General features: G+C 42.6%; 1 protein-coding gene across 2 annotated transcripts in view; it reads left to right on the forward strand.

Moving 5' to 3' along the window:
• The window catches only part of USP54 (ubiquitin specific peptidase 54), a 2,015,813-nt gene that overhangs the window by 1,497,973 nt on the left and 505,190 nt on the right, over window positions 1–12,650 (forward strand). For both annotated transcript variants that reach the window (XM_078643238.1, XM_078643239.1), the window contains exon 17: window positions 8,879–8,998. In XM_078643238.1, coding sequence (XP_078499364.1) covers window positions 8,879–8,998 — 120 coding nt within the window. The remainder of the gene's footprint in view (window positions 1–8,878; window positions 8,999–12,650) is intronic.

Below are 12,650 nucleotides of genomic sequence, written 5' to 3' on the forward strand. Positions count from 1 at the left end.
AAATCCTATCTGCTTGAGGCCACCATTTTTTAATAATTTCATAATCTATTTATTTCTCTTATATTTCTCATACTTTCCTACACCCTAAAATTCTGCCTCCCTTGTTTCTTCTCTCTTATTCCCCTGGGGCATTTAATCTGATGTTTTTCTTTTATGATGTTTTCATCCTTCACTACACCACGTTGATTCTGTTTTTTATCAGCTGTCATCTGGGCTTTAAAGGGGGAAAATAAGTGCAGGTACTCATTAAAATGAGCTAGGGGTGTGGTAAGTGAGCAGGGCTATGGGCAAGACAAGATGATACTTAATCACTTCTATAATAGTTGCATCACATACCAAAGAAAATGAGAAATGTGTTTATATAAACAAAACAGGTTAACTCATTACTGAAAAGCCAAATGCGATGATATGTGGACTTTTTCTTGTTTTGTAATAGTTGCACCTTCTTCACCCCTTCGCTGCTAGGCCTCCGCGCCCACCCCTCGTGTTAAGCCTTTTTCTGGCTAATTGGGGTAGTTTGCGCTTAGGCCCCTGTAGCTTTTTAGTCCACATAAGGTATCCACATCAAATTTGTGACATTTTCTTCCAACATCCTGAGGATTCTAAAGGTACTCAGGGTTTGTGGATTCCCTTGGAGGAGACTGAGAAATTAGCCAAAATACAGCTAAGTTTTGTTTTTTGGGGAAAAAATGCTGCAGAAGAAAGTGTATGTTTTTTCCCTGCAAATGGTATCACCAAAGGGTTTACGGTACTAAAATCACCATCTTTCCAGTTTTTAGGAACTGGCAGACTTTTGTCAGAAAACCATCATTTTCTACACAGTTTTGCCATTTTACTGGGACATAGCCTATTTTTGGTATTTTGTGTGCATTCAACCCTCTTCCAGTTAGTGGCAGAAATGGGTATGAAACCAATAATGGATCCCAGAAAACTATATATTTCTGAAAAGTAGACAATATTTTGAATTGAGCAAGGGGTAATTTGTGTAGATCCTTCAGAGTTTTCCTATATAAACTAACAGTTGAAATAAAAGAATATTGAAATTGAGTTGAAAAACCAGCTATTTGTGCCAATGTTTTCACCTGTAACTTCTTCTAAATAAGGCAGATTATTTAAAGCAATAAAACGTTATGTCCGCTGGGCCCTTCTGGTTGTGGTGATATATAGGACTTGCAGGTTCCCTAAGAATCCGAGGTACCCAGAGCCAATAACTGAGCTGTGTCTTGCAATGGTTTTTCCTTGTGTACCAGGTATATAGCAATTCATTTAGTAAAATATAAAGAGTGAAAAATAGGTATCAAGGACACCTATGTATTTCTGAATTGGGAACAAAATATAGAGTTTAGAAGCAGTAGTTATTTGTACATCTCCCAAATTGTGGGTACCCATACTAGCTTGTGAATTAGAGGACTTTTTTTTATTGAATTTTCAATTTTATAAACAGCACAACAATTAACAATTCATTGCAATTTGATGAATCATAATACCATTTTTACATACAACATTTAATTTAAGGATATTTGGGAAGAAGAAAAGAGAAAAAGAGAAAAAAAATACCAAAAGCTACAGATTATGTAGATGTTTTGTTACAGATGGTTAGATAAATAAGTAACTAAGCTACAGAGATAAGTCTAAGCGATATGTAAGCGCCATTCTCTCACTGCAGCCTAGGGCCTATTTTGGGCCTGGGATTCCCTCCAGTTGTATAAGGGTACCCATATACGTCTGCCAAGAGATTTCCCTTTCTTGCCTTTTCTATCATAAATTCCCTTCTCAAGGTTAAATACAAAGAGGAGCCGTGCCAACCATAGATTAAATGTAGGGGCAGCTTGATCTAGCCAAGCTGAGGCAACACAGATTCATAGAACTGCCATGGCAAGAAAGAGAAAGCGGAGAAACATGGTATGTCCCTGGGTATTATCAACCCCAAGAAGAATTAAAGGTGAAGTTAACTTAACCCTAAGTCCCAAAGTGGACTCAAAAAAGGTTGTAGTTGAGATTTTTAACGTGTCTAATCAGGGGCAGGTTGAAAATATATGGTCTAGATCAGTCTGTGAAGAATCGCAATGTGGACACCTAGTTCCCCACTGCCCCCCCACTGTAGAATTTTTACCAGAGTGTAGTACATGGAAAACACTGTTTTATAATGTTGGGCCTGAAGCCCAGCAGAGCATAGTACTGTCTGCCCCAGCTCCAAGGACTGGAAAACATTATCCGGGTCAGTGCCCAACCTACCTTCCCATTTTTTGGCATGTTTTTCTAGATCATCCAGTTTAAGTGCCATAAGTTTGCTATAGATTACTTTAATAGTACAACCGTCCCTGCTTTTTATTACTTCTATGGCTTTCACTCTACCGAACCCGTTGGGTCCGCCCATCTTTTTACTCAGGTAGATTCTAAGCTGAAAATATTTGAAAAAGTGCCCAGTCCCGATACCAAATTTATCCTGGATATTCTTAAACTGATAAATTTCATCGGTACCTAATAAATCCCTGACTTTCGTAAGGCCGCATCCCGCCCATTGCGCCTTAGTTTGGCCTGAAAAGATTTCTGGCAGCGTAGGATTACCATGCAATTGTGTATAGTAGTTCATCCTCCCTAGACCAGTCGTTTTTTAAAAAGTGGTCCAGATTTTAAAGGCAGCCAGCAGAGTTCTAAATTTAGTTTGCTTGAAATAGCTAGGCTCTCTGAATTTCATAATGCAGTTTTTGGCATCTTCCCCTACCAATAGCCTATATACGTGTGGGATCTTATCTTCCATACTAGAATTTTCAGATCTGCCACCTAGTAGTCCAATCATATATTGGAAAGCTGCGGCCCAATAATAAAGTTTGAAATCCGGTACCGCCCAGCCTCCCCTCAATTGGGGTATAGTCATAAAGCGTAGGGCCCTCTTAGTTTTACCATGAGCCCAGACAAATCTATTGACCAGATTATCCAGTGCGGTACACCACCTCTTCTCAAATTCCAAAGGTATTGTCCTAAACAAGTACAATATCTATGGTAAAAATAAAATTTTCATCACATTGCAGCGGCCAACCAATGACATATGCAGATTTTGAAATTTATCAAAATCTAAGTTGGCCTTCCGGATAATGGGACCAATATTATTGGCCACTAGATTATTCAAGTCTGGAGTAATAGTAATCCTAAAATATGTCGCTGAGTCTGTCATCCTCGAATCGGAGCGACTTATCTCCCCATTCACGACAATTTGGGTCTTCTGTTTGTTTAGGGCATATCCGGAGATTGAGCCAAAAGCTAAGGCTATTTCCACAACTGCTGCTATCGCTGCTACAGGATTAGGAGTAACTAAAGCGCCGTCGTCAGCGTATGCTAGAACTTTTGTAGCTGCCCCGTGGTAGATAACGGGCTCGATCTCGCAATATGCCTCCAGCTGCCGAATTAGGGGATCAATATATATGGCGAATAGTAGGGTGAGCAGGGGAAGCCCTGCCTGGTACCCCGCATGATTGTAAAAGACGGAGTATACTTCCCATTAACTCTGAGACAAGCTGTTGGTACGCTATACATGGTACGGATAGCTTTTATGAACCCTTGCCCAATTAGACGACATTTTCAAAATTACTTATTTTTCACACAGGCAAAAATACATAAAAAGTAAATTTGGTAATAACACTTGTTCTGCAATTCTGTTTTTCCCTCAGTCTACGAATAAAAACAGTACCTCACTTGTGTGGGTAGGTCTAGTGCCCATGACAGGAAACAGACCAGAACGCAATGTGGGCACATCCATGTTCCAAGCAAACTGACCCTTTTTACACAATGTACCTAGCTGTGGATATTAGGCCCTAGCTCAGTTGGCACCTAGGGGAACCTAGCAAGCCTGTACATTTTCGAAAACTAGTCACCCAGGGGAATCCAGAATGGGGTGACAAGTGTGGCTCTCACCAGGTTCCGCAAACTAGAATCTCTTGCAAATCTCAAACTTTGTTAAAGAACACATTTTCCTCGCAATTCTGTGATGGAAAGTTCTGGAATCTGCAGGGAGCCACAAACTTACACCCACCCAGCATTTCCCTAAGTATTCCAATAAAAAATGGTACCTCACTTGTGTGGGTAGGTCTAGTACCCACAACAGGAAACACTCCGAAACATACTGTGGACACTTCAAAATTGCCAATCACAATCTCTGGTTTTGCGAGGGAGTCACCTGCATTTTTCATCCAGGACTCTGCGGCCATCTAGGCAAACCTACCAAACCCAAACATTTCTGAAACACCCAGTGGAATCCAGGGAAGTATGGCTTGCATGGATTTCCCAAAACACACAAGATGATGGGCGGAATGTTGCACAATGGCAAAACATTCACCCCCAGTCACAGATCTGGGTTTAATCTATCGTTATTTTGCTCACCAAGCCACCCCAGTTCAGACATGGCCATATGCAAATCAATGTTGACCCTGTGCCTCATGGGAACAGTCCAGCCCGAACTGCCAAGCCATGTCTTCCCTGGACTGGCAGTTCGGGCTGGACTGTTCCCATGAGGGACAGGGTCAGACTGATTTGCATATGGCCATGTCTGAACTGGGGTGGTGAAGTGAGCTAAAGAATGGTGATGGATTAAACCCAGATCAGTTGACTGGGGTGAGTGTTTGATTTGCTCAAATGCTCCGTCCATCATCCCCTTTTGTATCGCTTTGTTCGCCCTAAGTTGGCAGGGTATGCTCAGACGTGGGTCCCTTGCTCACTTCACCACTTGATTCAAGCTAGCCTAGCTGATGGCGGCTGACATGCCGGAAACCAGTCCCATGATGCTAGTTATCGGTCCAGGGAAGACATGGCTTTGGCAGTTCGGGCTGGACTGTTCCCATGAGGCACAGGGTCAGACTGATTTGCATATGGCCATGTCTGAACTGGGGTGGCGGAGTGAGCTAAAGAATGGTGATGGATTAAACCCAGATCAGTTGACTGGGGGTGAGTGTTTGATTTGTTCAAACACTCCGTCCATCATCCCCTTTTGTGTTGCTTTGTTCACCCTAAGTTGGCAGGGTATGCTAGGAAGTGAGTCCCTTGCTCACTTCGCCACTGGATTCAAGCTAGCCTGGCTGATGACAGCCTACATGCCAGAAACCGGTCCCAGGATGCTTGTTTACGGTCCAGGGAAGACATGGCTTTGGCAGTTCGTGCTGAACTGTTCCCATGAGGCACAGGGTCAGACTAATTTGCATATGGCCATATCTGAACTGGGGTGGCGGAGTGAGCTAAAGAATGGTGATGGATTAAACCCAGATCAGTTGAATGGGGGTGAGTGTTTGATTTGCTCAAACGCTCTGTCCATCATCCCCTTTTGTATCGCTTTGCATGGATTTCCCAACATTTTCCTACCCAGAATACCCTGCAAACCTCAAATTAGACTAAAATACATCATATTTTCCTCACATTTCTGTGTGAGAAATGTGTGGTATAACTGGACTGACATAAATTTCCTACCTCCCAACGTTCCCCTAGGTCTCCCGATAAAAATGGTACCTCACTTGTGTGGGTGGGCTAAGTATCCGCAACATGGAAGGGCCCAAAACATATTGTGGAGACATCAAACTTTTCTATCACAAAATTACCTGCTTTTGCAAGGGGGTCACCTGCGTTGTTGGTCCTGGGCATGGCAGCCATCTAGGAAAACAACCACATCCAGACAGTTCTGAAAACTAGACACCTGGGGGAGTCCAGGAAGGTGTGGCTTGTGTGGATCTCCCAATGTTTTCCTACCCAGAATCCCCTGCAAATCTCAAATTTAGGTAAAACAAAAATCACATTCATCTCACATTTGTGTGTGGCATACATATTTACCACCCAACATTCCCCTCGTTCTTCCAATAAAAATGATACTTCACTTGTGTGGGTGTCCACTACAGAGCTAGCCTAACATGTATATAAATAAATATAGCGCTTAGAGCTTGCTGTGCTAGCCCCTCAATCTCAACTTTTTTGGCACTTCTTAGAGGCAGGCTTTTGGCCCACCAACACAATTGATGTATCATTTTACTCGGGAGACTGAGGGGAACGCTGGGTGGCAGAAAAGTTGTGATGGTGCAATAATATTCCCCAGTTCCCGAGGCTGTTTTGGACCGAAGGAAACCTCTCTGAAGCCCGTACCAGAGGGATTTCCTGTGTCATGTGAGCGGACGGTCTGGAGCCGCCCAACGCACATGAGCACTGTAGCGTCAGACGGCACCCGGCGTCCGACGCACCAAATGGGTTTATGTCATATTGTTAATTGCTGTTGTTTGGCACAATAGTATATATTTTTGATCATGTGAGTAGTCAGAAAATTAAAGTACCCCCACTTCGAACCAAAACTCTTATGGCACCATCAAATTAACCATATCATCATGACCCTCCCAAGAAGAGACCTCCTGTCTCTTCCATCGATCTATCCATTCATCCTTTCATCCTACCATTTACCTGCTGATCTCCACTATTTAACCCTTACATTTTGTCATCTATTCAGTCTTTCATCCATTATTCATTTTTTCACCATTCCGTCTGTTCACCCTTCCATCTCCAAACCTATCCACCCATTTCCAAATCTATCCATCCTTTCACTCATCCATCTCTTTAGTCACCCTTTCACTTATCCATCAAACCTTTTGCTAATCCAACCATCAACCCTTTTACTCATCTCCATCCACCATTTCTCTGCATCCATCCACCCTTTCATCCATCCTCTCTCCATTTCATTCATCTATCCATTCTTTCACTTATCCACCCATCCGCCCTTTTATCCATTCATCCATCCATCCTCTCTTTCACTCATCAATCTATTCTTTCTCTCATCCACACTTTCATTGATTCATCCATCCATCTACAGTTCCACCATTTCCCTTTCTCATCCATCCAGTCTTTCACTCTCACACCCGTCTTTCCTTTTACTCTTGAACCCTTGTCGTCGAGCAGACATTCACACACAAAGCACCACGCATTTTCTTTAAAATACTACCTGAGAGTGTCTTGGGGGCAGATGTATCAAAATACCTATTTGCGATTCTCAAATAGCGATTTTTTGAGAATTGCTATTTGAGAATTGCAAAATGGTATGTATATAAAAAATCATAATTTTTTTGCGATTTCTTAAAATTCCTTCATTTCGATTAGCAAATTGCTAATCGCAATTAAGGAATCATTTCCCATTCATTTCTATGGGCCAGGAGGCCTATAGGAATGAATGTGAAGTTATTCTCAATTTGCGATTCGCAATTTGAGAATCGCAAATTGAGAATAATTTCAAGGGTGCAAGGGTATCATAAGGACACCCTGATGCACCCCTGAAATGTACATGTGTGCGCATATGGTGCACATACATGTCCTAAGGGCATGTATGTGCACCATATGGCCCTTTCACAAATGCCAAAAAATTGCATTTGTGAAAGAAATTGCAAATTACCACCAACTTGAAGTTGATGGTAATTTGCGATTTCTTAAGGAGAAACCGCAATAATTGAATGCTTGATGCATAGCATTTAAGGAATCGCAATTTGCGATTCCTTAACTGCTTACGCAAAATTAAGGAATCGCAAATGTTGCGATTCCTTAATTTTGCTATGCAATTTCCTTCATACATACCGTTTAGCGAATTTTTAGTCACAAACGCTGCTTTTTTGCGAATCGCAGCGTTTGCGACAAAAAAATTGCTTTGATACGTCTGCCCCTTGATTCTCTATCTTTCTCACGCTTTTCCCGGACTAAAAAACAGGCCTACACATGCAGACAAACGCACAGACATAAGCAGGCACCTAAAATACTCAGGTATGATTAAAGCCATTTTCAACTCTTTACCTACCATGGCTTTCTTAATTGGCGCTGTCAGGCGACTGCCTTGAATCCTATGTTTGCACAAATGCACATAATAGTGTGAATGTGATTGACAGCACAGGCCCTGAATAAACTCTGCTCTGTCAAACACAGCATGGTGGTGAGCAGCCTGACATTATGCAAATGTGCCCTGCAGGCTAGCTCAGCTGGTGCTCAAATCAGGTCTACAGAAAGGGTGCCTTGGCTGCCAGAGTCAGGTTCCACTCGTGATCACCAGCACTCGCAGCCAGTGAACCTACCCTTCGATGAGTACCGGTACTCTCCTCGGCAGTAGAGACGTGCCGGTACTCAGAGTGATGAAACTAAGAAGTGACGGTATTCGGCACTGGTGAGTACCGGTCCAGTTAAACCTCTGGTTGTAATGTTCTTCTTTTTGAGTTTCTGCCGTCGTGATAACTTTTTGGTTGTTTGTCAGGGGTTAACCCAACTCCCCTGTTGTTAACTTTGTACAGACGCTGACTACTCCATTTAAGTTGCACTTTATGAAAAGAAGAAATGAAACAAATTAAATAAGCACACATTCATACACGCATGCTCTTTCCAGTACTAATTAAAATAGGCAAACTATTGTTCCACTTATTACAGAAACAAAGTAATACGGGAATAGGCTTTGGCAAAGCTAGCAGATCTGGCTTTCTTTTGTTAGCACAAAGCCAGACCTTTTGGATTTGCCAGTGCCTGTTTGTAGTTTGTTGCCAAAACTTAAGAGCTCCAGTGCCACTTTTCCTTTAGAGGTATAAAAAAGCTGTTTAAGAGACTCTGTGATGTGCTTGGTTGCTCAGTAAAAGCTCCGGTAGGATGAATTGCCTCAAAGTGTATTAATCTGTATAGTGTGTTACAAATGGAAGATTTTACATTAACTATGCCTTGTCTGCCACTATATTCTCAGACTGAGGACCTTAGTTGGTCTATAGTGCCACGTGGCAGTTCATTCATCAGTTTTGTTAAATTGGTATTTCTATGAATGCTGATCTATCGACTTGTTGCACCTCTGTTATGGCATGGAAAAAGTATTGATAAAAACGTGCACTGTTGGCTGATGCAGGAAGGAGTGACTCTTTTGAGCGATCCATGCAGGAAGCTGATAGTATCTTCGAGCAGTCACTTCATCTGGAGCAGAAGGGAGATTGCGTTACGGCTTTGTCTCTTTGTAACGAAGCTATATGTAAGTAACTTCAATGACTGATATGATTGCTTGTGGTTGATTACAATAATCTGTCATAATCTACCCAATTGACAAATTGAAGGGAATCGTTTGTAAATATTATTGTTTGTTTGGGAGCGCAATACCAATTTACTATGCATGAGAAATCTAACAAAAATCGGTAATTTCTTTTAATTCTGATATATGTGTCTCAGTTTTTAATGGGGGCCACTCCAGCTAAACACAGTGCTTTGTTTTATTTTAATACAGCTTGAACAATGTGCCCGTAATTTGTTTGTTTTGGCCAAAGTTGATAAATGTATTGTCAGTCCATTTTACAAAGGATCATCCTACCTAGGTGAACCACTGCAGCCGACCGAAGGGTAACAACTCTTTTCACATCATCTCTTGGAACATAGCTGGTTTGGCAACTCAGTTTATGGATCCGGGGTGGCTGGCTTTCATCAAGAAAATAAAACATTATGGGCCAGATGTAGGTAATGAAGATTTACCGATTCTAAAATACCGAATATTACCGATTCGGTATTTTAGATTCGGTAAATGAGATGTAGGTATTTATTCGGTAAGTATTACCGAATCGGTAAGGTTCGGTAATTACCGAATTGGTATTTACCGATTCATTCATTCCTATGGGCCTGGAGGCCCATAGGAATGAATGTGAATTACCAAATCGGTAAATACAGATTCGGTATTTACTGAATCATTACCTACATAGCAAATGGCTCAATACCGGTCGGTAAGCCTGAAATTTACCGAATTTCGGGTTTACCGACCAGTAATGAGCCACCTACATCGGGCCCTATCTCTTTTCAAAAGACATAGACTATTGACAAAACTTACTTTTTGGAGGGCTTCAAGCTTTTTAACATCCCTGCATCTCCCTCAAGGGCGGGTCATTCAAAAGGGGGTCTTGCAGTCTATCAGCTAGATTCATGAAAGACCCGTTTTGCGAGTCTATAATAGCGATTCATAAGGAATCGCTATTACAGACTCGCAAAACAGGATTCATGTAGGAATCGCAATATTTATTGCGATTCCCACGGATTCCTTATTTGCGATTAGCTAATTGCTAATCGCAAATAAGGAATAACTCCCCATTCATTCCTATGGGCATAGGAATGAATGGGGAGTTATTCCTTATTTGCGATTAGCAATTAGCTAATCACAAATAAGATTGCGATTTCAAGGGTGCCAGGGTATCCAAAGGACACCCTGTAGCACCCCATAAATGTAAATTTACACAGGTGTTGCGCACACACATGTCCAAAGGACATGTGTGTGTGTAACATGCAATTGAGAAAAATGCACTAAAGTGTTTTTTTCTATTTTTTCGCTATTTACCACGAAGTCGGACTTCGTGGTAAATAGCGACCAAAAATTGCGAATTCGCAATGTAGAAATGGTTAATGAATTGCATTTAAGGAATCTCAAATAAAGATTCCTTAAATGCATTTCCTCGCAAATGTGCGAAATCACTAATAGCGAATTTTGCATTTGGGATGATGAATCCCAAATGCAAAAATTGCACTCGCAAAGGGCCAGATTCTCAGAATCTGGCCCTTTGCAAGCGCAATTTTCTTTCATGAATCTAGCTGTATGTGTCTCTTAGTTTACAAGGTGATTTTGGGGTATTGAACACGGATAGTCCGTGCCTCCAGGCGTTATCCTTCTCCTCAGGGTCCAACGGCCTAACGCTTTTGAATTTTTATAATGCCACCTCCCTTCTCCCCGAGGTGTGTAACGTCACTCACTTGTGCTCATTTGTAACGAATGGTATGACTCTGCCTCGCAAGCCTGGTAACATAGTTCTGGTAGGGGACTTTAACACACACCTATGTGCAGCTGTAAGGCGGGAGGGCTCAGGGGCTAGTGAGTAGATGGTGTGAATTTTGTTCAAGGCAGGCAGGGGGAGAAGTAAAATGCTTTGGTTTGTGAGCAGGACCTGCAATTAACAATAGGGAAATTGACCCCGTCTAGGCGTTACCTCATTCCAACTGTTAAGGGTACGGGCAAGAAATCTTCGATTATTGATTTTATTTTACTCTCTACCCCCAGTATTACCTGCTCTCAGAGTTTTCAATAACAGCCAGCAGTTACCGTGATGATAATCCCCTGTGTATCAGAGGCATTCGGCCCTCTTTTGAAGTAAAAAGACAGATCACAGGAGGAGGGGTTTTAGGTGCTATAGATGGAGGGAGACACCTTATATGGGGGCACATCTCTCCAGAGTTTCTCTGCAGGTCCCTATTGGAGACGTGCCAGAAGGAATTTCAGATCTGTCAGAACGCGAAGGTAGAGACAGATGAGTCAATCATCTGTGCCTTTGAACTAATTTCAGACACTGTCCCTAAACTATTGATTGTCCCATCCATGGAGCTCAGAGGGAGATTGGGTTTAGATGGTTTAACTCAGAATGCTCGCTCACTGCTAGGAGGCTGAAACTAGCTCCTCACGCCTCCCCGAGGAATGCTGCGTTAGTTAAAATGTGTAGAAAGCAGTACAAACTAGCGCTTAGTAATCGCAGGGCAGCCCTGAAAGGAAGTAGCGTGGGGCAACCTCGTGGAAGCAACAACCTATAGGTGCAGTGCCAAGTTCTGGAGCATTATAAATAGTCTCATCTTGGGAGAAGAGGCTGCTAATGTCCTAGAGGCACGTATCACAGACAACGATTAGGTCTGTCACTTTGAGGTCATGTTCAAGGGAGACCTGGACCTGTCGCCCTTACTTAATCTTGGCGGCACTCACAAAGAACTAGTAGTACTGGAAGAAGAAGTAAGGTGTTGTATTATTGGTCTGTCACACAATAAGGCCCCAGGCCCCGATGAAATCCCACCTGATCTTTATTTGTTGGATGTGGCACTTTGGGCCCCAGTACTTACTTTTGTAATCAATCCAGCCGCTAGGCTCCGCACCCCGTCATCATGAGCTACTTCCATCATTGTCCCACTTTTCAGAAAGGGTGATAGGGATAGCACTGTGTGCTAAAGACCCATTTCCCTGTTAGATTTGGTGGTAAAAGTTGTTGGCAGGATATTACTGGATAGGTTATCGACCTGGGCTACAGACAACAACATCCTGTTGGATGCTCAATATGGGTTCCGCCATGGCCGTTTGAACCTATTTCTTATAACCAGTAAATATACAGTTGCACGTAGGGGTACCTTGTCCTTGGCTTTTTTGGAACTGTCTTCCGCATTCGATTGTGTAAACAGGGGCAAATGATGGCAGATCCATTTAGCCTTAGGGGTAGACAGTGAGTTGGTCTCCTTCCCATTCGACCTTCACCGGGACACCAAGGCAGTAGTGCAATATTCTTTGAGCCTGAGCGTATCCCGTTCTTTCCTCGTTAGGGGTGGTGTCTGCCAAGGCTGTATACTGGCACCGTTTCTCTTCAATCTCTTTATTAACAATCTGGAGTAAATCCTCCTGGAGACTGAGACTGATTATCCCCGTATCGGACAGCGAGGTCTCCCGATTTTGCTATACGCAGACAAGGCCGTCCTGATGTCTAGGACAGAGAGGGGTCTACAAACCATTTTATCTACTCTGGCCCAGGGAGACCTGGACCTAAAAGTTAACAACTCCAAATCATATATCATACAACTGGGGACACAGCCTAATAGATCTTACACCTTCAAGGTAGGGCCTACTT

This window comes from Lissotriton helveticus, chromosome 5_1 (genome assembly GCF_964261635.1).
Source record: "Lissotriton helveticus chromosome 5_1, aLisHel1.1, whole genome shotgun sequence".
Classification (NCBI taxonomy): domain Eukaryota; kingdom Metazoa; phylum Chordata; class Amphibia; order Caudata; family Salamandridae; genus Lissotriton; species Lissotriton helveticus.